At 51.6% G+C, this 23,443-nt stretch overlaps 16 protein-coding genes across 16 annotated transcripts; 7 read left to right on the top strand and 9 right to left on the bottom strand.

Annotated features, from left to right (window-relative positions):
* Window positions 1-55: 55 nt before the first annotated feature.
* On the top strand, window positions 56-1,436 carry KL911_001168 (uncharacterized protein; the record flags this gene model as incomplete). Its single annotated transcript, XM_043196096.1, has 2 exons — window positions 56-332; window positions 415-1,436. The coding sequence occupies 2 exons, from the start codon at window positions 56-58 to the stop codon at window positions 1,434-1,436; spliced, it is 1,299 nt and encodes a 432-aa protein (XP_043055741.1).
* A 16-nt stretch (window positions 1,437-1,452) lies between these two features.
* On the bottom strand, window positions 1,453-1,905 carry KL911_001167 (uncharacterized protein; the record flags this gene model as incomplete). Its single annotated transcript, XM_043196095.1, has 1 exon — window positions 1,453-1,905. One exon carries the CDS (start codon window positions 1,903-1,905, stop codon window positions 1,453-1,455), a length of 453 nt encoding a protein of 150 aa, XP_043055740.1.
* A 35-nt stretch (window positions 1,906-1,940) lies between these two features.
* KL911_001166 (uncharacterized protein) lies at window positions 1,941-2,900 on the top strand (the record flags this gene model as incomplete). The annotated part of the gene is made up of 1 exon (XM_043196094.1): window positions 1,941-2,900. The coding sequence occupies one exon, from the start codon at window positions 1,941-1,943 to the stop codon at window positions 2,898-2,900; it is 960 nt and encodes a 319-aa protein (XP_043055739.1).
* Window positions 2,901-2,934: 34 nt separating this feature from the next.
* Window positions 2,935-4,155, top strand: KL911_001165 (uncharacterized protein; the record flags this gene model as incomplete). The annotated part of the gene is made up of 1 exon (XM_043196093.1): window positions 2,935-4,155. The coding sequence occupies one exon, from the start codon at window positions 2,935-2,937 to the stop codon at window positions 4,153-4,155; it is 1,221 nt and encodes a 406-aa protein (XP_043055738.1).
* Window positions 4,156-4,246: 91 nt separating this feature from the next.
* Window positions 4,247-4,834, bottom strand: KL911_001164 (uncharacterized protein; the record flags this gene model as incomplete). The annotated part of the gene is made up of 1 exon (XM_043196092.1): window positions 4,247-4,834. One exon carries the CDS (start codon window positions 4,832-4,834, stop codon window positions 4,247-4,249), a length of 588 nt encoding a protein of 195 aa, XP_043055737.1.
* A 239-nt stretch (window positions 4,835-5,073) lies between these two features.
* On the bottom strand, window positions 5,074-6,282 carry KL911_001163 (uncharacterized protein; the record flags this gene model as incomplete). The annotated part of the gene is made up of 1 exon (XM_043196091.1): window positions 5,074-6,282. One exon carries the CDS (start codon window positions 6,280-6,282, stop codon window positions 5,074-5,076), a length of 1,209 nt encoding a protein of 402 aa, XP_043055736.1.
* Window positions 6,283-6,422: 140 nt separating this feature from the next.
* On the top strand, window positions 6,423-7,685 carry KL911_001162 (uncharacterized protein; the record flags this gene model as incomplete). Its single annotated transcript, XM_043196090.1, has 1 exon — window positions 6,423-7,685. The coding sequence occupies one exon, from the start codon at window positions 6,423-6,425 to the stop codon at window positions 7,683-7,685; it is 1,263 nt and encodes a 420-aa protein (XP_043055735.1).
* Window positions 7,686-7,754: 69 nt separating this feature from the next.
* On the bottom strand, window positions 7,755-10,082 carry KL911_001161 (uncharacterized protein; the record flags this gene model as incomplete). Its single annotated transcript, XM_043196089.1, has 1 exon — window positions 7,755-10,082. The coding sequence occupies one exon, from the start codon at window positions 10,080-10,082 to the stop codon at window positions 7,755-7,757; it is 2,328 nt and encodes a 775-aa protein (XP_043055734.1).
* Window positions 10,083-10,324: 242 nt separating this feature from the next.
* Window positions 10,325-13,222, bottom strand: KL911_001160 (uncharacterized protein; the record flags this gene model as incomplete). The annotated part of the gene is made up of 1 exon (XM_043196088.1): window positions 10,325-13,222. One exon carries the CDS (start codon window positions 13,220-13,222, stop codon window positions 10,325-10,327), a length of 2,898 nt encoding a protein of 965 aa, XP_043055733.1.
* A 128-nt stretch (window positions 13,223-13,350) lies between these two features.
* KL911_001159 (uncharacterized protein) lies at window positions 13,351-14,430 on the top strand (the record flags this gene model as incomplete). The annotated part of the gene is made up of 1 exon (XM_043196086.1): window positions 13,351-14,430. One exon carries the CDS (start codon window positions 13,351-13,353, stop codon window positions 14,428-14,430), a length of 1,080 nt encoding a protein of 359 aa, XP_043055732.1.
* Window positions 14,431-14,546: 116 nt separating this feature from the next.
* Window positions 14,547-16,871, top strand: KL911_001158 (uncharacterized protein; the record flags this gene model as incomplete). The annotated part of the gene is made up of 1 exon (XM_043196085.1): window positions 14,547-16,871. The coding sequence occupies one exon, from the start codon at window positions 14,547-14,549 to the stop codon at window positions 16,869-16,871; it is 2,325 nt and encodes a 774-aa protein (XP_043055731.1).
* A 248-nt stretch (window positions 16,872-17,119) lies between these two features.
* On the top strand, window positions 17,120-17,696 carry KL911_001157 (uncharacterized protein; the record flags this gene model as incomplete). Its single annotated transcript, XM_043196084.1, has 2 exons — window positions 17,120-17,223; window positions 17,303-17,696. 2 exons carry the CDS (start codon window positions 17,120-17,122, stop codon window positions 17,694-17,696), a joined length of 498 nt encoding a protein of 165 aa, XP_043055730.1.
* A 64-nt stretch (window positions 17,697-17,760) lies between these two features.
* Window positions 17,761-18,186, bottom strand: KL911_001156 (uncharacterized protein; the record flags this gene model as incomplete). Its single annotated transcript, XM_043196083.1, has 1 exon — window positions 17,761-18,186. The coding sequence occupies one exon, from the start codon at window positions 18,184-18,186 to the stop codon at window positions 17,761-17,763; it is 426 nt and encodes a 141-aa protein (XP_043055729.1).
* Window positions 18,187-18,264: 78 nt separating this feature from the next.
* KL911_001155 (uncharacterized protein) lies at window positions 18,265-19,614 on the bottom strand (the record flags this gene model as incomplete). The annotated part of the gene is made up of 1 exon (XM_043196082.1): window positions 18,265-19,614. The coding sequence occupies one exon, from the start codon at window positions 19,612-19,614 to the stop codon at window positions 18,265-18,267; it is 1,350 nt and encodes a 449-aa protein (XP_043055728.1).
* Window positions 19,615-19,813: 199 nt separating this feature from the next.
* KL911_001154 (uncharacterized protein) lies at window positions 19,814-22,747 on the bottom strand (the record flags this gene model as incomplete). The annotated part of the gene is made up of 1 exon (XM_043196081.1): window positions 19,814-22,747. The coding sequence occupies one exon, from the start codon at window positions 22,745-22,747 to the stop codon at window positions 19,814-19,816; it is 2,934 nt and encodes a 977-aa protein (XP_043055727.1).
* Window positions 22,748-22,843: 96 nt separating this feature from the next.
* On the bottom strand, window positions 22,844-23,395 carry KL911_001153 (uncharacterized protein; the record flags this gene model as incomplete). The annotated part of the gene is made up of 1 exon (XM_043196080.1): window positions 22,844-23,395. One exon carries the CDS (start codon window positions 23,393-23,395, stop codon window positions 22,844-22,846), a length of 552 nt encoding a protein of 183 aa, XP_043055726.1.
* Window positions 23,396-23,443: the final 48 nt, after the last annotated feature.

The following is a 23,443-nucleotide window of genomic DNA, read 5'->3' as shown; positions in this document are numbered from 1 at the left end:
AATTTTCCAAGCACGAACAAAAGTACATTATAATTGATCTTTAACACTAGACAAAATGTCGTTGGGTACTTTATATGCTGGTGAGGCCACCAGAGTTTTGGCCGCTAAGGGTGTTGTCAAGGCTCTGGACTTGGACGTCAAGTTTGGCGAGAAGACCGATGAGGCTTTCCAAAAGAACTTCCCATTGGGCAAAGTTCCAGCCTTCATTGGTCCAAGGGGCTACAAGCTGAACGAGGCCATCGCTGTCCTCTATTACTGTGAGTATTTGCGTATGCGGACCATGATTGATGCTTTTATGATGAAATATTTCCATCAATTATACAGTTATCCCTGTCTTAAATACCATGTCGAGATTACGAATCTGAGATGCATCTGGTCCGTTTTCCTATGTGAAAATCTTACTAACCTCTCTAGTGGTGTCTTTGAAAGATGAAAATCACCCATTGCTAGGAAAGACCATCCAAGAGCGTGCTCAAGTTCTGAAATGGATCTCCTTCGCTTCCTCCGAATTCATGGTCGAAGCCACGGCTGCCTTCAAGCCATTTGTCGGCAAGGCCCCATACAACAAGAAGGCTGTCGATGAAGCCCTCGGGAAGATGGAGAAGTGCGTCGCTGCTCTAGAGGCCAGATTGGAGCACTTCACTTACCTGGTTGGCGAGAGACTAACCATCGCTGATGTGTTTGTTGCTTCTATGTTCTACAGACCATTCACCGTTCTGTACGGTGACGAGTGGAGATCCAAGCACCCATACTTGACCAGATGGTGGAAGACCATTGCTGCCACTGACTTCCTGAACTGGTTCTTCAAGGACGTCAAGCTGATCGAGAAACCTTTGGAGCCACCAAAGCCAGCCAAGAAGGAAAAAGCTCCAAAGGCTGAGAAGGCTTCAAAGGCCGAGCCAGCTCCAAAGGCTGCTGCTGAAAAGCCAGCCGAGGAGCCAGCCCAAGAGAAGAAGCCAAAGCACCCACTGGAGGCCCTTGGAAAGCCATCCATCCCCCTTGACGAGTGGAAGAGAAAGTACTCTAACGAGGACACCAGAGCCGTTGCTCTGCCATACTTCTGGAATGAGTTCTTCAACCCAGACGAATGGTCTCTGTGGAAGGTCGCTTACAAGTACAACGACGAGCTGACCTTGACCTTCATGTCCAACAACTTGGTTGGAGGATTCTTCAACAGACTGTCTGCTTCCACCAAGTATATGTTCGGTTCTGCCGTCGTTTACGGTGAAAATAACAACAATGGTATCATTGGTGCATTCCTTGTCAGGGGCCAGGACGCTGTTCCAGCTTTCGAGGTTGCTCCAGACTGGGAATCCTACGAGATCACGAAGCTGGACCCATCCAAGCCAGAAGACAGAGACTTTGTCGACAATATGTGGGCTTGGGACAAGCCTGTTAACGGCCAAGAGATCGTTGATGGTAAGGTGTTCAAATAGTCTGTGTGACGGTAGTTTAGATAATAAGATGCGTTTTCACGTCCCTGAACAATTTGGGTTTTGGTTGTAGCCACCCTGCCCGTAGCAGCGCTTGTGTGCCGCACTTGCTGATCACTCTGAATCGTTTACTGCCGAGATTAGGGCCATTATGCCATCTTACCACCAACACCAGCACGTTGAGTAGCTTGAAGTCGTTAAGAATGGACACAAGTCGTTCCCCTGCCCCTCTCTCCCCGTTGTCGTTCTTTCCCTGATCGAGGTTGGCTATGTGCGGCGGCTCAAGTGCCGTTGTAGCTGTTCTCCAGGCGAACATGGCTGGATGGGTGGCTTTCTTAATGCTAGGGTTTTCCTCGTGCAGTTGCGATATCAACAATGGAATCTCATTTTTCGACGCTATCGAAACACACCAGCCTTGGAACCTGTCCTTGTGGATACTTTCGACCGGCGACGAAATCCAGGAACTAGTCATGTCTCGAAAAATAATTTGCAATTAATTATTTAGCCATGGACAAGGCCAAATATAAGTACCGGCTGGAGATCCAGCAGATGATGTTCGTCAGCGGAGAGACGAACGACCCGCCAGAAAGCACGACTATGGTGATTGAGACGATCGTTAAGGACCAGGTCGTGGAGCTGATATTGCAGGCCCAAAAGACGGCCAACGCCAGAGGACAAAAGAGCATTTTACCGGAGGATCTCATTTTCCTGATCAGACACGACAAGGCCAAGGTCAACCGGTTGCGCACGTATCTTTCCTGGAAAGACGTGCGGAAAAACGCCAAGGATCAAGAGTCTGGCGACCTAGGTGCCGGAAACGATCTGCTGGACAATCCTGCCGGAGGAGCTGCTGGAGCACCCAACGCAAGCGGCATGGATAACAAGATGCTTGCCAAACAGAAAAAGTCGCAGATCCGGCTTCCCTGGGAGCTGGAGTTCATGTTTAACGAGCAGCCTCTGGAATCCAACGACGACGGACAGGGCAACCAGATTGACGAGGAGGAGCGCGAAGCCGTTTTTGCGCAATTGAAACGGCTCAAACAGAATGACGAGAGAACGAAGAACATGACACAGAAAGAGTATGTGCATTGGTCGGAATGCAGGCAGGCGAGCTTCACTTTCCGTAAAGCCAAACGATTTAGAGAATGGTGTGGGATGGCACAGCTCACCGAGAGTCGTCCTAATGACGATGTTATCGATATTCTTGGGTTTCTAACGTTTGAGATGGTATGCTCCTTGACCGAGAAGGCACTGGAGATAAAGAAGAATCGGAGAGAAGAGTTCAGGCAGGAGAAAGAGAACAAGAAGCGCAGATACCTGTTTGACGAGCCGAGCAACGACACCAAACCGATCATGCCAGAGTATATCTACGAGGCATGGAGACAGCTGCAAACAGCGCCCCAGGAGGGCCGCTGTCTATACAATTTCCGCGGCGGAAGATTGAAGGAGAAAATTAGACTTATCTAAAAAAAATTCAGTATCAATTTCCATATATAAATAAATGGCCACTTTTCTCAGCCGGTCTGGTCCTTTTACAGATCCAGATTACACACCAGAATTCGGTCTGGAGTCCCTGTTAACGAGCAAGGTTCTTGTGCTCGGGGCTGGAGGGCTAGGATGCGAGATTCTGAAAAACCTCGTCCTCTCTGGGTTCCGCCATATCGAGTGCATTGACATGGATACTATCGAGACCAGCAACCTGAACCGTCAATTTCTATTTCGATCCAGTGATGTGGGGAAATCAAAAGCCATTGTCGCGTGCGAATTTGTCTCCAGACGCTTAGCACGCCGAGGACTAACACTTGTTCCTCACTTCTGCAAGATTCAGGACTTTGACGACGACTTTTACTCACAATTCTCGATCATCGTGTGCGGACTAGACAGCATTGAAGCCAGACGATGGATGAACGAGAAACTAGTATCTTTGGCAGCGACGGCGGGCCGCATCATTCCCTGGATCGACGGAGGAACCGAAGGATTCCAGGGATCGGTCAAGCTCATGATCCCCACTATAACAGCATGTTTCGAGTGCTACATGAAACTGGTCCCTGTGCAGACCACCTACCCCCTGTGCACGCTGGCCTCAACGCCTCGATTGCCGGAGCACTGCATCGAATGGGCCCATGAACTCGAATGGCCCAAACGCTACCCAGATATGGACTTCGACGCCGATGTTCCTGAGCACGTGGACCTCATGTACCAGCTGGCTAAGGAGCGCGCTAGCCAGTTTGGAATTGAGGGTGTCACGAAGGCGAAGACGCTGGGAGTGGTGAAAAACATCATTCCAGCAATCGCGTCGACAAACGCGGTCGTTGCCGCCGCGTGCTGCCACGAATGCTTCAAATTTGTCACGTCCTGTGCAGATAACATGCGCGACTCCATGTACTACAACGGAGAAACAGGAGTTGTGTGCGTTTCCGATCCGTACGACAAGGCCGCCGACTGTGCCGTGTGTGCCAGCTTACCTCAGGATTATGTCATTGACGAGCGGTGCACACTGGGCCTGTTTGTGGCCGGGGCCACACAGAAGTTTGGGCTCCAGCAGCCGTTGTTCTTCACAGCGGAGGGCGACTTGTACAACTCGAAAAAACCGGACGCTTTCGCGACAGATATTCCTGTGGTCAAATTAATCCCGTTCGCGGATCGAGTTGCCAAAGTGCAAATTAATATCGTCGACAGTTCAACGCCGTCGACGCTGAAGCTGATACTCAAGGTGCAGTGAGATCCGCCGCGATCTACTTCACAGGCCAAGTTTTGGTAAATTCGCGTGCTAAAAAGCTATATAACATGTCCTTTTGTCTAACTGGCTCTATCTAACCGTGCTTGGAAAAGTAGTCCTTGGCCTTGCTGACCTCTGGCTTGATAGTGTCGGCACCAGCAGTCCAGTTAGCTGGGCAGACCTCCCCGTGAATCTCAGTGAATTGGAAGGCCTCCAAAAGTCTCAGGGACTCCTCAACGTTTCTACCAACAGGCAAATCGTTGATGGTGATCTGTCTCAAAACACCCTTAGGGTCGATCAAGAAGATGCCTCTGAGAGCAACACCCTCCTCCTCAATCAAAACGCCGTAGTCTCTGGAGAGAGTGTGGTTGGTATCGGCGAGCAATGGGATGTTGACCTTGCCCAATCCACCGTCGGCACGTGCCACGTTGGTCCAAGCCAACAGAGAGTACTCGGAATCGGTGGAAGCAAACAGAACTTGGCAATCCTTATCGGCAAATCTCTTGGCTGCCTCGGAGTAGGCAATGATCTCAGTTGGGCAGACGAAGGTGAAAGCCAATGGGATGAATGCGAGCAACACCCACTTACCCTTGAACTGTTCGAGCGAGACTTCCTCAAACATACCGTCGATGACGGCAGTCTTCTTGAAGGTTGGAGCTGGCTTTTGAATCTGAGCAACCATTGTGGAATCTAAAAATCGGTACGAAAATGTCCAAAGATCTTGGAAAAAATTTGGATGTTCCTCATCCTTTTATACTCACCCTGTTGGGCGCCGAAACGGCTCGAAAAAGCTTACTTACGTAACTATCTGCCTTATCAAATTACTAACTAAACCAAAAATTCTGGAACGGTCTTATAAAGTTATACGTAATCTGCACAGCCCTGATTATAAAGTGAAAAACCTGGTTACTGTACTGCGCGTTATTCTTGTTGAGCCGATAAGTCAATGTGCTCTCGTTCCTTCTGATCTCTGACTAGTTTCTCCACCAATTCCTGCTGTCTCTTCAGTTCCTGTTGGCAGAGCAGAAACACTGTTGGGTGCAGAGTGATCACCAGTAATATGGCGTCCTGCAACGCCACACAAAAATAGTGTCTTAGTTCCCTTTTTGGGTCCAGCGGGCCCTCGGGCCCGCTTTTTCCTGGCAACTGCAAAGGCCCCCGTCTTTCGTGTTGCAGAAGAAATCGGAGCAGTAGGATTATCGACGACTCTAACTTCTGTTGCACCGCATCAGAGAGGGACAACCCTTTTTGCACCACGGGCAGCACAGAGCTCTGTGCTGACGCCGGCAGATCTTTTTCGACCAGCTCCTTCAAGCTCGCCCACAGATCGCGTCCAAGCATGGTGCCCAAAATAATGTATCCCAAGAAAATGTCTGCGATAAAGTTTCTCAAGCCTGAAACGTTGCTTACCTGTGTTGAAGTCCCGACGACAGTGACCCCGATAGCCAGCTTGATCACCACCCAGCTGATGTTGACGAGACGCCAGAACGTTCCCTGTGTAGCGAAGTGCACCGCTCCGCGCACCAGCAGGGAGGGCGTGCTAAAGAGCAGATGCAATGACGTGGCGAAGACCTGGCCTACCGAAGCCGGCCAGTCGCGCGCTGCCGGAGCACTACGGGCATGGAATTCTGTGTTGAGCGGAGCAAGGGTCGCAAGTTTTTGGCGACCTGCGTTGGACAAGAGCACGTAGGAGTCGTAGCCGGTCTGGCGGTTATCGACTAGAATGCAGTCTTGGGAGGTCAATTCGACCTTGTTTTCGCGTCCGAGCTCGTCCGTAATGGCCACCACGTACTTCTTGAGCTGTGCCACCGAGCCGGGCAGTAGCACGCTGACCGATATTATCGTGGGCACCTGGTCGGTAGTGACGTTTGCGCCGCATTGTAGGATGTGATACAAGGGCAAGCTGGGGTCCAGCGACTTGGAGGAGTGCTCATTTTCAATGACGATTTCCAGGATGTCTTGTTCGTCGCACATATTCAGCAGCTCGGAGACAGTGGTCTGGAGCGTTATTCCGCGCACTATCTTAGGCTCTCTGTTGGTGAGCGGCCGCATATCGGACGAGCAGTAGCGGATCTCGGCCTCGAACTCGACTTCCAGCGGTGACTTGCCATAATCATCGGACGAAGACATAGAGATGGAAAGCTCCAAAAATCCAATTCTGCCAAATACATTGCGGGTGTCTGGCTTGCAAATAAAATTTTCGACGCTTGTTCACATTAAACTAGCTTGAGCCTGTAACTGTGCTGTTTGAGAAGAAGTTGCTGGGCTCCATGTTTGTCCGCGTCAAAATCAGCAAGACCGTGCAGAGGGGTGTTGCAAACCCCGTGTGCAGTCGTCGGATCGGCTCCTTTATCCGCAGCGTGCTTTGCTTGGACCCACCGCCCTCTCCTGATGATCCTACACCGGAGAACAGATTCCATCCGTGGGACCAGTCCCCGTCGCCGGACCTGAGGATGCGGGCTGCCACCATCCGGGCAAAGGCCAAATGTCCCGTCACAAACAAAGATATCAACTATACCTGTCCATACTCGGGGATTCCCACGCATCACTCCAGAGAGGCGTGGGAGCAAGACACCGATTACCACGAATCCAAGAGATACGAAATCTTGAAAAAAGTCAACATCTACGAGCACGACCTGAGATCCGGAAGACAGTTCCCGGAGTTTGACTTTCCATCGCAGCAGCCACAAGACACCCTCGTCAACTTTGCTAGCTGGGATACCTACCTGTACACGAGACGCTTCTATTCCATGGACACAGAGTTTCAGCTGGCTGTCGTGACCAAGATGTTGAGCTTCCCGTCCACCATAGCGTCCATCGTGCATCAGTATTCTCCGTACTTCCTCAAGCCCAAGGGCCCCGTTTCCGTCGAAGGTCTCAAGAGTCTGGCCGCTTTGAGATACACTCTGTATCCGGACACCAGAGTCTCGTCGCTGAAGGACCGCCCGATACGGATTTTCCTTCTGAACTCGAAATCCGAGTCCATGTTGCCCGGATTTGTATGGAAAGAGCTGACATATTTATTCCCCGGCATTTCTTTCGAGCTGCATTTCATTGGTCCAGAATCTTACTACGATAGGGAGAAGAAGCAGTATCTTGTTTCCGAGAGACCGATAGTCAAGCGAGTCGACGACACATTGTGTTTCTACTATCACACATACGACTTCAACGTGCTGCACGAGGCCCAGGACTTTTTCCCTTACGATCCTTATCTCGACGTGTTTTTCTGCTTCCATCCGAGAATGGGATCAGGAGTTTCCACGGAGCTGTGGGAAAAGAGCATTCCTGGTCTTCTGGACTCCAAGTGCGGCGTGTTCGTGACAGGCTACCACGCCAACGACATACAGAAAGACTACGACTGGCTCGTCCAGAACTACGCCGACGACATGGACATTCTGATGGACATCGTGCCGAACGTGTTCGGATCCACTAAATGGGAGCTCAACGACTACAATCCGCATGAGGTGTTTCAATACAACCAGCAGACCTTCGGGTTCCGTGGAAAAAGATATCACGCGATCAATCAAGACTAATAGATGTGTCAATCTTGTGAATAGAGCGAATATATCAAGTACTGTACAAAGTGAGCGTCCAATGTTTCTTCACCAAAACCCGTAGCCTTCCTCACCGCCGAAAATGTTCAGATCGGTCTCTGGCATCATTTCCAGCACCGAGGTTTCGTTGAAGTTGAGGATGTCCGAGTCGATCTGCGAGAAGATGTCGTTGAGCAAGTTTTGCGACTCTGTGGTTTGTTCCATAGGATTTTCGAGGCCGGTGGTACCTAGTTCCGGTTTCCGGTCCGCAGCCTCGCTGCCGTTACCGGGCGAGTCGTTGTTCTCACTGGAGTTGAAGCCAATAGGCGACGGAATGTATGTCGAGCCCGACCGGCTCTGCGGCCGCGACGAGCTCATCGATAGCTTGCGGCTGTTTTTGCGCGACATGCTATCTGCGCTGTAGTTTATAAACTTGCTGAACTGGATGCGCGAGTCCGGGTTCAGGTGCCCGTTGTCGCCCTCCTTTTTGCCCTTTAGGTTGATGCTGATGTTCTCTACGGCTTTTTCCTTGCCCAGCTCGTCCAGAAGGTCCACCATCGAGTTGGTGGCGCCGTCTCTGTTGAAATTGTTCGACACCTGCATCCACTTGCGCACCCGCGTGAGAATCATCGTCATCCGAGAAGCAACTTTGCTCTTCGCGGCGATTTTCGCCAGCGCAGCAGCCACGCGCTCGTACTCGTGCTCCACGTTCACCTCGACGTCCAGCCGTTGCGACTTGACCAGCAGCCGGGACCGGATCAGGGCCACGAGCGCGTGCATAGGTCTGTAGTAGAAAAACGTAGGAAATGTCGACGTCTGGTCGCTCAGAGCAACAAAGGAGTCCACAACCTTGATGCTTGCCCGCACCAGACGGTTCAGCGTCTGCAAATAAACGTCTGTGAGCGTGTCTTTGCGCACGAGAACACGACAGACCACGTAATCATACATCGTCATGAGTAGTTGGTAGTAGATGATGGAGAGCAGGTTTTTCTCCTTCGACTCCGACGTGAGCAGGCCGCTCTCGGTGGCCAGTTTCTGCATCTTCTTCTCGTAGCTGATCATCATGGCGCGCAGGCTCTCGTGCGGAAACGAGTTCTCGTCCTGCGTTTCCTTATCGGCACTGAAAAGCATGTTAAGCCGCGTAGCCAGCGACGGAGACGCAGTTGTCGGACACAAAAATTGGAATATCTCTTCGCCAATTGCCACGAGTCGCGCGTAGTATGCCAGAAACCGGTCGTACCTGGTCACGTCGCCCATCAGCAAAATCTGACAGCACCGTTCGTGCGTGTTTGTCCAGTTCACCACCTTGAACCGGGGAAGAGACAGCCCCAGCGATCCGCAGCACGAGTACACGCCGATGTATGTGCGCAGGATTTTGCGCTCCTCGGAATCGTCCTTGAGCACGTTGGGGCCCGTTCGATGGGCCTCGTTCCCGAGGTCGAGACACAGCGTCAGATTCAGAGCCGTCAGCAGACTCATCTGGTGCTTGTATGACCCCCACTTGCGTGGGGGGGAACACCACAGCGACAGCGTCAGGTAGACCTGCACTAGGGTGGGGGAAATGTCGCCCAGCACGCCCACCCTTTGCGCAAGATTGTTGTCGAGATAGTAGAGCAGAGTATCGTGCAGATCGACCTCGTTGAGGCACGTGACCGTGACAAATGCCAGCAACACAAGAGGCTCGTTCTCCAAGAGCCAGTCGAACGTGTAATGAGACGGAATTGAGACACACGGCCAGTAGCACAGCACGTCGCTAAGAAAGTAGTCGAATCGCGAGCGCGCGTCCTCCTCGCTCAGAATCTTCAGCTTTATCAGCTCCTTGACGAGGTTTGGGCCGTACGCAACAAAAGGCAGATTCGGCACACTCTTCACAGGGCCCTCCTTCATGGAATTGATCGAAGAAGCGACATTCTGATCTTTCGAACTGAGATACACGTCCTTGCTGAAGGTGACCGCGTGAGCAAGCAGTCTTTGTAGGTCCGTGAGCTGCGCCTGCAGCTGTGAAAGGCTCTCTGGGTTTAGGTTTTCGTCCAGGCTCGAAAAATCCAGTTTCTGGCCGTCCAGAGTCAGTGTACTATTGTTTGTCGTCTCTGCCATCTGTCTTTGCAGCGTCTGAAAAAGCCTGGTGGCCTCCCCCATGCTAGTTTGCAGCGCGCTCAGGGGCCCTGTGCCCTTGAGCTTGATCTTCTTGCGCGGCCGTGAGCGCGCAGTCGTCTCTGTAGGGTCTTCCGTGATAGAGCACTTCAAACTCGCCTTGAAGCACCGCGTGCAGCTCTCGAAGTTGGGGTCTTCGTACACGCAGCGCATCTTTAGCCGATGGCATCTCGCACAAGCACGCACCCGACGAAACCTGCTGGCAAAGTCAGAATCCGGTGCTGTGGAGACTTCGTTTTTCATCAGTGAAGCTGGCTGCAAAAGATTCCTGATCCAGATTAGCAATATATTTTGTGTATTTTTTTTCTTAGCTGCACGGATTCTCCCGTAACCAGACGGACCGAGGAATCTGCAACCCCGATAAGACTGCTTCTTTACCCCGTAAATTTTACTCTCTGCCTGCGAAATCTGTCTTCTAGCAGGGTAATTTTAGGAAAGTTCCGGCAGGCCGGTTCTTGATAAACCTGACTTGTTATTTTGCTACCCTAAAGAATTACATGCGAATTAATCTCCACAAGCCCACGTTCCAGATTGCTGTACACCATGTGGCGTGGTGAGTACTGAATCAGCTCGTCCAGCGCCCTGACCTTGCGGACCTTGCGGTCGTCGACACGGACCTCCTCGTCGTACTCTCCCCAATAGCATGACACAGACATGCCCAATTGTGCGCTCTTGTCGATGTTGTCGTCGTCATCGAACGCAGTGCGCAGCCATTGTAGACCAACGTGGTAGTATGGCTGCGTCCAGTTTAGCTTGTGGAGCTGGATTTCGTCAATACCTTTCATCGTCTTGAACCGATGGTTGCCGGCCTCGTCGGTCGAATAGCCAGAAGGAACAGAAGACAACGGCACAGACTCGTATCCGTTAACATACAGAGTGACCAGCTTCACTGGTGAAACCATCTTTTCTGAGTGAGGAGACTTGAGCGAGTCGTAGTTGGACGAGTTGAACCGCAAAATGCAGTTTCTGTTGTCTTGCACGTTGATGAGGAAATCCACTTCCACAGGGGTGTAGTTGTCCACAACGTCACCGTTGTTCGAATTGTTAACAACCTGAACGCTCAGGTAGTGCGAAAACTCGTTATCTGCACTGGTTCCGTCCAGAAGGTAAGGACGAGGACCCTCGTACTGACAACGCTCCGTGCCCATATCGTTGTTGATAGTGCAGCTAATAGCGGTCCCACTATCCTTTAACGAAGGAAGATCCCGGAGCATCGGCTCAATGTAGCCAGCCCGGCCGAAGAGGTTGACTAGTGGCGCCTTCGAAGCCTCATTAATAGTCTGCAAAAAGCGTAGCTTCAATGGGTTGGCGTAAGAGTAAGGGCTTTCAAAGTATGACACCATAGAGCATACCAGCAACACAGCAGTAAGGAACAGTACCAGCGCGCCGTTGAGCTTGTGGATGAATGGGGTCACTGGAACGCCAACACTGACGGCCACGCCGACAAGAATTTGCATTGTGACCCTGCCGAAGTATGATGACTCCTGCACAGTCTGATTCAAGGCTTGTAAAGCCAGTTCGCCATTTGTGTAGATCAAAAAAGTGGACAACGGCACAAGAATAAGGAACTGGATAGACCAGTCATAGGAGAACGACTGTAGTGCTGCGTGCTTTAGTTTCTGCTTATAGGTTTCTTCCGACTCGTGCTCTATGACCACGATGGTGGAGTTGTTGTTATTGGATGAGTTCTCCGGCGGTAGCAGAGGTTGATTCTCCGAGTCGTTGGAGTCCGGAATTGTCTCAGCTGGGGAGCTGTTTTCATTATCCGAATGAGGCCGCTCCTGCTCATTTGATCCGTAGATTCTTGGCTTCATTGTTCTTCTGTAGCGAGGAGCTCTTCTTTTGAGAGTCAGCCCGATCAGGCCAAAAATAGACGACACCGACACCAGCGAGTGAACGATTGTTATAATGTAGCCTGCGACATTGTGCTCCTGTTTTTCTTGCATTGTCATCCAGATTGCCCCAATCCACAAAATAAAGTTCAGTTCAAGCAAACAAACCAGTTTCTGGTCATGGATGGGCCGCAGCCAAGCAAGGAAGTTCAAAATCAAGTAGTTGGATAACAGATTTAAAGATGACAAGGCCAATAGCGGAGAGATATAATCGTTTGAGAGCAGCACAGGATCATTCAGATAGAGGTATTTGGACACGAATGCGGTCAGTGCATAGGATGCTAGCAAACTGATTGGGTATCTCAGCCAGCCCCTGCCAAACTCAACGTACCAGGTTCCTCTTTTAGCAACAATGAGCACACAAATGATGGTGACGATTGGCACAATGCTCACAATGAAAATGTCCAAAACGTAAAGACTGTTGACAGAGCAGTAGAAGAAAAACTTGCCGAGAATGTCAAAAAACACCGCTTGGGAAGTATCGTCACTAATTTGTGTGCTTTCGTTGGCTAAAGCGTCCACGAGGTTCAGGGCATTGATCTCCATGTGCCATAGCGAGCCCAAAGAAGTGCCTGTAATTGAGTCCCGTAGGGTGTGGTATAAAGATCTTGGCTTGTAAAAGGCAATGTCAACACCGCGGAGACCGTTTTCGACGTAAACTTTGTAGTCTGTCTGGGACCTGATGAGGCCGCTCTGGAAGCCCTCTTGAAATAAAGAGTTGGCAAACGGCCTGCTTGCAGCGGAGTAGTAGCTGAGTACTCCAACATCAGTACTTCTGAACAGAATTGCCTTTCCTCCAGCTCCTGTTCCCTCCAGATTAACAAAATATTTCACGAGTTTGGCCCACTTGTGTTTCATGAACGCTTCTGCTCCCAACAGCCCGAACTCCTCGTCGTTGTTAAAATTGAAGATGATGGTTCGTTCAGGCTGCTCGCTCTCATCTGAAGAGTAATGTTCAAGAATTCCCAACATGGAAGCCACGCCCATTCCGTCATCTGTGGCACCATAGGCCGTCGGAACAGAATCGTAATGGGAGCTCACCAGAACGCCGGGCAAAGCGGGGCTCTTGCCTTCGATTTTCACCACTATGTTGCCGCTTTCAAAGTAGATGATTCTGTTTGTAAGCGACTCTGGGTCAAAGACGTCCTGCTGGTTCACCATGAACTTTAGTTTGTCATAGTCGTCATCAACCTCCATGTAGCTCTTTCTCGCGCAAATAGTGGAGATTCTCTCAAGCAAGTAGTCATGAACATCGTCGTTAGCGTGAGACGTGTATGGATGAAAATTGGTTGAGATGGTCTGCAGATCAAGCCACGCCGTACTTAGTATCCGTGGAGCAGGTTCTGGGGGAGTGAGGGAGACCTTATCGAAGTATAAATTCAGAAGGATGGTGACAATGTACGAAATAATCACCAATACCGTAAGGGTTGTTTTCCTGAACCCAAAGGTGGACTGGATGAACTTGGTGATCCTCCCGGGTTCTTGAGACATTGCTTCCTAATTTCAGTACGGCTTGTTTAAGATATTTTATTTATGTTGCTTATAGCCACATTTCACTGCCCGCATGCGCCACGGGGCGAGTCAAAAAAAAAAATCAAATTGAAAAGTCAGCATCCTCAATGTTTCCCCCACTGAAGAACGATTTGATTCTGAGAGCTGCGCGAGGTGAGGCTGTTGAGAGGCCTCCTGTGTGGCTGATGCGGCAGGCCGGTCGATATCTACCGGAGTACCACGAGGTCAAGGGCAATCGCGATTTCTTTGAGACCTGCAGAGACCCCGAGATCGCTTCTGCCATCACCATCCAGCCCATCGACCACTTCGACGGGCTGATCGACGCAGCTATTATTTTCAGCGACATTCTCGTCATACCCCAAGCAATGGGCATGGATGTCCAAATGGTGGATAAGGTGGGGCCCCGTTTTACGGATCCACTCAGGGTGCCGGAGGACCTCAACAGGCTTAACAACAACACAGATGTGGCGAAGGAGCTGGACTGGGCGTTTACTTCTATAACCACTACGAGAATCAAGCTGCAGGGACGTGTTCCGCTGCTGGGTTTCTGCGGTGCCCCATGGACTTTGATGTGCTACATGATAGAAGGAGGAGGATCGAAAATTTACCGTTTCGTCAAGGAGTGGCTCTTCAAGTACCCAGAGGCGTCTCATAGGCTGCTTCAAATGATTACAGATGTGGCTGTAGAGTTCCTTGCGCTCCAGGTGAAGGCGGGAGCACAGATGTTGCAAGTGTTTGAGAGCTGGGGCGGAGAGCTGAGTCCGGCCGATTTCAGGGAGTTTTCGCTGCCGTACTTACGCCAAATCTCGCAAAGGTTGCCGTTGAGGCTGAAGGATCTGGGAATCACCGAGAAGATCCCGCTCACTGTCTTTGCCAAGGGCTCGTTCTATGCTCTAGATGAGCTGTGCGAGTCGGGCTACGACGTTGTCTCGCTCGACTGGCTGTACGAGCCAGAAGAGGCTGTCAAGGTGGCCAAAGGCAGGGTCGCGCTTCAAGGAAATCTGGACCCCTGCGTGATGTACGGATCGCGTGAGACTATCAGTCGCAAGACCGAGGAGATGATCAGGGGATTTGGCGGAGGAAAGAAGAACTATATCATCAACTTTGGCCACGGAACCCACCCGTTCATGGACCCTGAGCAGATCCGATTCTTCCTGGAGGAGTGTCATCGCATTGGCAAGTTGTAGCAAAATAGCGGTCAGAATCAGCAGGCTGTATTTTAGGTATATATATGTATTAGACGGTAATTGTGACAGTTCCGAATTTTTCACAAATTTGTCCATTTATTTAATTTTATTTTCAGATGTCCAAGACTGCGAATTATCGCGCCACGGCCAGCAAAGAGGAAAACCAGTTCCGCGAGGCCCTCAAGCTCTACGACTCTAAGCAGTACAAGAAGTCATTGAAGCTAATTGATGGTATTCTGAAGAAGAACCCGCATCACGCGGAGAGTCTCGCTCTGAAAGGACTTGCCTTGTACTACTCGGATACAGACAAGGCGTCTGCGGAATCGTACATCACCAGAGCCTTGGAAAAGGACGGCACAAACAACGTGGTGAACCATATTGGCGGTATTTACTACAGGGCCGTCAAAAACTATAAAGAGGCCGCTAAATGGTACCAGGCTGCGATGGATCACGGCTCCACAAACAAGAGCATTTTGCGTGATCTCAGCTCCATGCAAAGCCAGATTCGAGACTTCAAGAATTTGCCGAAATCCAGATTAGGCTACCTGGAGGACCAGCCTGGCTACCGAGCTAATTGGACGGCGTCTGCCGTCGCACATCATCTGCACGGCGATCTGCCAAATGCCGAAAAAGTGCTTGGCCGCATTGAAGAGCTTATCAGTGATAAACTGCAGGAAAGCGACTACTACGAGCACTCGGAGTGTCTGCTTTATAGAAACGACGTCATTGCCCAGATGGGTGACTACGAAGCCGCCTTGAAGGACCTGGACAGGATCGAGGCCACTAATATGGTCCTGGACGGTTTGTCGTTACTAGAGAAAAGGGCAGATTACCTCATGAAACTGAATAGAAAAAAGGAAGCATCGTTGGTGTACCGGAAGCTGCTCAAAAGAAATCCAGACAACGCCAAGTACTACTACCAGTTGGAGGATTCTCTAGGAGTGCGCAACGCTCCACGCGTGAGAGTCGCCTTATACGAGAAATTGGCATCTTTCTACCCAAAGTCGGACCCACCTCATTTCATTCCACTCACTTTCCTGGCCGGCGACGAGTTCAAGCGGAAGGCCCAAAACTACGTGCTTGGCCAGCTGAGACGTGGTGTTCCGTCGACATTTGTCAATGTCAAGCCACTGTACAAAAACAACTCGCATGCTGCTACCATATATTCCATTGTGTCTGAATTCTTTGAGACGATCCAAGACCAGCCATTGACATACTGCTGGACGGCCTATTTCCTGGCGCAGCACCACTACCACGTAGGAAGTTACTCAGAGGCTCTCAGGATGATTGAGCTGGCCATCAATCACACGCCTACGCTCGTTGAGTTGTACATCTTCAAGGCACGTATTTATAAAAGGATGAACGAGCTGGACCAGGCTGCTTCAGTGATGAACGAGGGTCTCAAACTAGACCTGCAGGATAGATTTATCAACACCAAGACCACCAAGTACTATTTGCGTGCCGATAACGTTCACAAAGCGATTGATACGATCTCTGTCTTCACGAAGAATGATGACAGTCCCAACGGCCTGAGAGACCTGCATTTGATGCAATCTATCTGGTTTATTGTGGAGAGTGCAGAAAGCTACCTGAGAAAATATAGAAAGGCTCTGGGTGAGCACAACAGCACCGAAGCCAAGACAAACCTGGGTCTTGCGTTCAAGAGATACGTCAGCCTGACCAAGATCTTCGAAGAATTTTACGAGGACCAGGTCGACTTCCACCACTATTGCATGAGAAAGGGCACTCCAAGAGCGTATCTTACCATGATTGACTGGGCAGATAACTTGTTCGATCAGCCGATGTACAACCGTGTTCTGGATGGCTTGAGCGAGACTGTCCTGGAAGCAGTGCGCCACAAGGTGCTGTTCACGACCGAACAGGGGCACAAGAAGCTCAAGAAGGAGGAGATCAGGAAAAGAGAGGAGCTAGTGCAGTACTCTCAATCTGTTGCAGAGGACGATGACGTGTTTGGAGAAAAGGCGCTCCACCAAATCATCCAGGACGAAAAGTTGGATATTCTTGTGAAGCAGCAAGCGCTGCTGCACCAGCACGACGCTGTCTTCACACAGATCTTCAATTTCAGAGTTAACTTCCAGCTGAAGAAATACGTTCTATGTCTGCAATCGTTGAACAAACTGCTGGCTCTAGATAAACACAATCCCTTCATCGGATACATGGTGGTCCAGCTGCGCAACCACCTTGCAGAGTCGACACCGGACACCATCAAAAAAATTGTGTCTGTGGGTCTGATGAAGAATTTCGGTAAGGCCGATACCGCCAACCTGCTGGAGACGTATTTTGGTGCCAATGACCTTGAAACAGGGCTTGTGCTTGCCCGTATGAGCGAGACTGCTTTCCAGGCGCGGTTGTCTGAAATCAAGGAAAACCTGGATCCCTACTCCCGGGGCCTGGTCAGCATTGTCCAGCTCAGCTATTAATCCAGTTGTCCAGCTGTGCTCTAGCAGCAGAGCCCGTCAGATTAAGTCCCTGCCGGCCGTAGGGAAAGTAGCTGACTGTATAGGCGATTGAGGCAATCAATTGCACGACACCACATATAAGAACAACTAGAGTGTACTTCCACACAAGACAGAACCACAGAGTAGCCACTATAGATCCGACAAAGGAGACGGTGAACCATAACCGCTCCTTGGAAATCAGATGTTTGGCGAATTTATTAAACCCGCTCATGAACGCAAACGAGGTGAGAAACAAGATCGAGCCCAAAGTCCACAGTAATGCGAATTTGCGTGGCTTGAGTGACAACAAGGGCAGCAGGACAAGGCAAAGACCGTAACAAACAAAGGAACCGCACAGGGTCACGGCAAACAGCGCCATGCGCTCAAAATATGAGAGACTGAATGACTCTGAGTGCCACCACGAAGACTCCTGCTGCTCCTCGTCGGCGAGCCGAACTCTGCCCAACCAAGAAGACATGTAGGAAATATATTTTAGAGGCTTTTATTTTTGGAGGACACAGCCCTATTTTAAGTATTTATTCTTCCCCTCATGACGGCCAAATATATCAAACATTCAGGGGCCCCAGTGCCCCACGTTCCGCCAATCTACCGGTACACGGCCACTGCTCTTGGGGCGACGATGTGGTTCTGGATGCTGTACCGGGCCAAGCACGACTGGAGACACTGGGTCGGGCTGCACGAGCACTAGTGGGGAAAAGCTACCACTCCAGGAATACCGTATTTATTATCTGTCTGGCCAGGATCATCGCTGTGCTGACAGCTTATTTATCACATATAGATCAATAATGCTCATGCTGCTGATCGCACGAAGTCAAAAGCTCACTGTTCATTTCACAACTAGTCATTACGTTCATTTAAAGATTTTCTTGAGTTTGCCGATAATGCCACCACTGGTCTTGCCAGCGGACAGCGAGGCTTTCTTCTGCGAACTCTCAGTCATATGGACTGGCGACACCTGCTGCTCCAGTTCCGGTTCAATGGCGCTTGAATCCTTAACGTGCACTCTATTTCCCGCGCCGCCTCGTCCAGTAGAAAACACCGGACTCAGCTCCTCCTTGATGGCAGCAGGGTCCTCCCGCGGGCTGGGAACAGCCTCCAGCTCCGTCACGTTGCCCGCCCCTCCCCTGCCTGTGGGGTAATGGAACTTGCCGTGTTCGTCCTGTTTGAATGAGCTGTGAGTTTCGTGCGGCACAACAACCTCATCGGCTGCAGACTGGTGCACGACATTGCCTGCTCCTCCGCGGCCCGTTGAATAAACTGGCCCTATATCTGACATTTGCGTTTATGAGCAAGCCACAATTGTGTCAAAAAAAAAAAAAAAAGATAATATATAAATCGTGACCTAAATTTCAATTTAATGCCGTGCCAGCTCCCTGGTAAGAAAATTGTACACTGGAGGTAGACGGTGCTCGACCCAGTCATCTCCGTCGACCATTACCAGGTCGTATAGTGATTCAGAGCCCGCTCGGGGCGCTATCTGTCGCATCTTGTCGAGATATTTGTTGTACAGTTCCAGGTGGAACTGCACCAGCTGCCTGATATTTTTGGTGCCATTTTCTGCCTCGTAGTCGTCGCAGAATTTGGCAAACTCCTGTGCTCGCTCGACACGCTCCGCGAAGTACGACTCGACCAGTTCCAGCAATGTGCTGAGCGCCCCGTCGATCTGTTCCTCGGATGCGTTTTCCATCACGGTCGGCACGTCGTCGGGGCCAATGAGTCCTGCAAAGCTGTAGTTCGACGCCATATTCAGGAAAAGGTCCACCAGCTGGCCATCTGCATACTCCAGCACAAATTGCAGGTTCGTCGGCTGCCGCTGCTGGAAAACGTACTGGGCCAGCTCCTCAGACCGGTCGAAGTGGTGGTATCCCCAAAACGGCACGTCCACCACCTTCAGACCGTCCGAGCGAGGATAGAAACCGTACGTGATAAACATCCGTGTCATCTCCTCAACTGGCGTGTAGCTGATGAGCACTTCTGAGCCGCCAGAGAGCGGCCGTTTGGCAATTAGGACGATCTCGTCTGTTTTTGGATCGAGATCAAAATACGCATTCTGTTTGGAGTTGTCGTGGTTGGCAAAGTCCAGAAGCGGCACCAGCGTAACATCGACAGAGAAGTCGTCGTCGTCGCTGACTTTTCTGGGGACTTCCAGCGTCCGCGAACGGACCGCAGCTACGAGCTGCTGGATCGCGTGCTCTTCAAAAGTCACCCTCCACGTCTCGGAGATGTACCTCGACAATTCGCTAACCTCGCCGCTCTGTTTCTCCAGCAACGTGGCGTTCACCAACGAGTTTCCCGGCTCCAACTCATAATAACTTTCAAGAAGAGGCTCCTCGTCCTGCCATAAATTACCGATTTCCGTGCGCAGTAAAACATTCAAGTACTGTTGGAGCTTTTTGTATCCCTCCAGCTTGCCCAACCGGCGAAGAACCTCGAATCCAATCATGTAGCAAATCAGAATTCTCGTCTCGTTAGGCGGGCCGTTGCAGTAGAAGCCCAAAAGCGACTTAATCACCGGGGGCTCTGTCTGGTCCTTTATTTTCTTACTGAGTTCCAAACAGGTGTAGATGCTGTAGGTGTGCTCACGGCCAATTCTGAGAATCTCGCCATCTATGTCCTTGTTTACAAATAGTCCAAGCCCGCCAAGCTGGCTGGGTCCAACAGAAACGCCGGAATCGACGCTGTTGACGGCGAGCAGGGCCTCCATAAATAATATATTTGTCAGTGCGAGCACATTGAGGAGGATTTGTGGTGTAGGGGTGTGTTTGCCGGAGCAATGAGTTAGAGGGGCCAGAACAGCACAAGAGCCTACGGGTTTTGGAGCGGGGGCGCCATCTCAGCCCAGCGGAGCCAAACTTCCAGACAAAAAGGTAGCTCGTATGTATATCTATTGAGTTGCGCTATGTCTATGAGCTCACGAGAATATTAGAGGAGATGGAGTCCAGCTTGCTGGTGAAGAGCCGCAGACTCACCACGAGAAGCTCCTCGTACAGGTCGTTGTCCTGGCGTCTCAGCTTGTTGATGCTTGGCTCGTCAAGCTTCCAAACGACGCTCTCTGTGTTCGAGTAGTAGCGCACCACGCGGTCGCTCTGGGTCTTGACGATGTCGCCAAATATGGTGAGCGGTAGCACCCAGCTGTTGAGACAGAACTTGAGGTTGTTGAAGTAGATGTCGTAGCCGATCATGCCGGACTCGACAAAATAGAGACATGGCTGGTTGAGGTGCTTTTCGTAGACGACCTGGTTAGCTGCGAGCTCCTGGCGCGTCAGATACGGAACCAGCCGGCTCCAAAACTGGTCGTCGCGCACCTCGCTGATGCCCTGCATGGCTGTGGAAACAAGCGTCAGCGGGTTCTTGGAGTTGGCTGTGATGGAGAGCCGCCGTTTGTGCGACTCGAGGTCCAGCGTCTTGCGCGCTGCGCGCATCACGTGCGCGTGCCGCGGCGACCCAGACATCATGGTTTCAACCAGTTGCGGCGTGGGGACGGTCAGTTTCCGCGACTTTCGGCCCAGCTCCTTGTATGCTTCCAAAAAAATGTTCTCGCACCATTCGAGCGCCGTGTTCAGGTTGTTGAACAGCTGGATGCGCTCGTGGTGCTCGCTGGTCTCCCACAGGCCAGAGTCCTTGAGAGCCTCGACGATCGCAGACTTGTCGGTCACAGACGAGATGATCATGTACGAGTCTTTCTCGATGACCAGGTTGCGGATCCGACGGAAGCCCTCGACGGCAGAAAAGTCGATGCTCTGCACATTGTTCATGTCGAGAATGAGGTACTTGATTGGCTCTCGGGCAAAAGTGTGGTTCTCGAACCGCGCACGCACTTTCTCCTCGAGCCCGCCAATTGAGCCGAAAAATAGAGACCCCTGTAATTTCATCACGTAGATCTGCTTGCCCACGTCCTTGAGGAACTCCTGCTGTTTCGGGTGGCGCAAGACTATCGAGCGCGCGTACTCGCCCGTGTAAATGCCAGAAACCACGGGCTTGCGCGCCGCCTCGACCACAAACGATAGGCACGCCAGCAGAACGCCCACCAGGATCCCGTACACAAAGTCCCAGGCGCCCATGGTGAGCACGATCATGACGATGGTGAAGTACTCGAATTTCCTGAGCTTGCCCTTTGTGTCGTAGAGCGCCTCCTTGAGCAGCTCGTAGCCGAGCAAATAAATTAGGGCTCCAACAACGGCCACGGGGATGTACCCTATTATGCTCGGGCCGGCCCACATCACACACGTAGTGGCCATGGCGAGCATCACGCCGCTGAGGCGCGAGTCTGCTCCTGCCCGAATGAAAAGCACAGAGTTGGTGTACACCAGGTAGTTCTGGATGCTACCACAGAGCCCCGAGAGCGCGTTGGACAGCCCGTGCGCCATGAGCTCGCGGTCCACGTCGAAGTCGTCCATCTCCACGGTGACCGCGAGCGCAGGCACGTTGATCGGCACGTGCAAGATGCCAAAGAACGTGAGCGCCAGCATCGTCGGGACCTGGTGCAGCACGGCCCACCAGCTCACCCGGTCAAATTTGTAGAAGCTGTAAAAAGAGTACCACGGGGTGTCGCTCTGCGGCGCAGAGAACACCCACCCGTAGTCTCTGGCGTCCTGCAGGTCCCACGAGGGCACAAAGTACACGATCAGGTGGAAGACAGCAAACACGACAATGAAATACAGCGGCACGATCAGCGCACTAGAGTTGTAGTGCTGGATGACCACCAGCACGGCGGCCAGAGCCAGCGGAACGAACCACTGGCAAAATGCGAGCGGCTGTAGCAAGTATCGAAGCGTGGGCAGGTTGTACTCAAGCCCGCCCTCCAGCCGCGACGAGACCTCTATGGCGGTGACCACCAGAAAATAGCCAACACCCCCTATGCAACCAACCAGGATGTGGCGCGGGAAAAATCCAACAAGACGGCCCAGACGGCATTTTCCAAGCACAAAGAACACCAGCCCCGTCACCATCGCCGAGAGCGCGTACGTGACTATTGTGGTGGCCAGAACCGCGTCCTGGTCGTCGCCTAAGCTGACCATGATGCTGATACCCATCTGGTGGAAGAACGGTGTCACCTCGATCATTTCTGAGCCGATCCCAGACTTGAACGCTGATCCTCCCAGAGAATAGACCAGCTGCGAGATAATCGTGGAGACATAGAACATAGACAGCCCGTGCGCGCCCATCTGGCTGAACATGCTCTCTCCAATCGGAAACAAAATCATGCCGTAGCTCAAACCGTCGAGAATGTTGAGCAAGGTGCCCAAAAACACTGCCGGAAGATACTTCACCGGCTTCACCACACACTCTCGTGCCAGCGTGCGCGAATCGGCCGTCCGCAGGGTCTGCAATGCCTGCCACACGCCAGTGCCAGCAGCACGTCCATCTCCAGTATGATCGTACTTATTGTATGCAGCAACATCAACAGAGGTGTTTGCAGTGTTTACAGTATGTCTCTGCGCCTCCTCGTCGCCGCTGAACGCCGCATACTCGTCTGGGAACGCGGAGGCGGCCTGAAAATCGTTCTTGACGAGATCTTCAGCCAGCAACGGGGTGTAGTCTTCGGCGTAGCGCTCGGGAGGGGTGCTCGCGTCGTCAACGTAGTACGAGATCTCCTCTACGTCATCGACCCCGACATCTGCTAGCCCCACAGACGTTTCGTTGATCGAACTGGACGAATGCACAGCAGCATTCAAAGAGTTCAAAGGAGAATTCAGATCAGGCCGGAAGCTCGAGTACACAAAGCTGCGGCCAAGATGGGTCTCAGTCGTCACTGACTGCCGGGTGCCATAGCTGGGTGATTGGGAAGCCCTGGAGCTCGCAATCACCTTGGGCAACGAGCTGTTGAATGCAGACATGCAAGCGAAATTTGACGTACTTACAGAAAATAGGGCCTCAAAAAATTTCAGTGATTACGTAAAGCAATGTGTCGACGGAGACGTCAAGCCACACCTCTACAGCTCGTCTTTGGCGACATTGATCTCGCCGGCGTCCGCAATGACAATTGGCCGGACAGGACGGTTCTGGAAACCTGTCTTGGTGGACTCAATGAGCTTGACCGTGTCCATTCCGTCGAGCACCTTACCGAAAACCACGTGCTTTCCATCGAGCCATGGCGTTTTCACGGTGGTGATGAAAAATTGCGAGCCGTTGGTGTCTTTCCCAGCATTCGCCATCGACAGATAACCTGGGCCCTCGTGCTTCAGCTCAAAATTCTCATCCTCGAACTTAGCCCCGTAGATCGATTTGCCTCCGGTTCCGTCGCCCTTGGTGAAATCGCCTCCTTGAATCATAAAGTTAGGGATGACTCTGTGGAACTTGGATCCCTTGTAGCCCAGCTTAGGGTCGTCGGAGATGGCCAACCGGTAGAAGTTCTCGACTGTTTTTGGCACCACCTCGCCAAAGAGACCAAGGACTATGCGGCCGAGGTGGTGGGCGTCTTCTCCCTCGCCCTCTGTGATGTCAAAGTAGACGGTGTGTGTGATTTTTGGAGACTGCTGGGCCATGACTGTGCACAGAAAGAGGAACAGAAATGCTAGCGGAAACTTCATAGC

Source organism: Ogataea haglerorum, assembly GCF_019207285.1.
Source record: "Ogataea haglerorum isolate 81-453-3 chromosome Unknown 81-453-3_NODE_3_length_672639_cov_96.912891, whole genome shotgun sequence".
Classification (NCBI taxonomy): domain Eukaryota; kingdom Fungi; phylum Ascomycota; class Pichiomycetes; order Pichiales; family Pichiaceae; genus Ogataea; species Ogataea haglerorum.
This window is presented reverse-complemented; position numbering and strand designations above follow the sequence as displayed.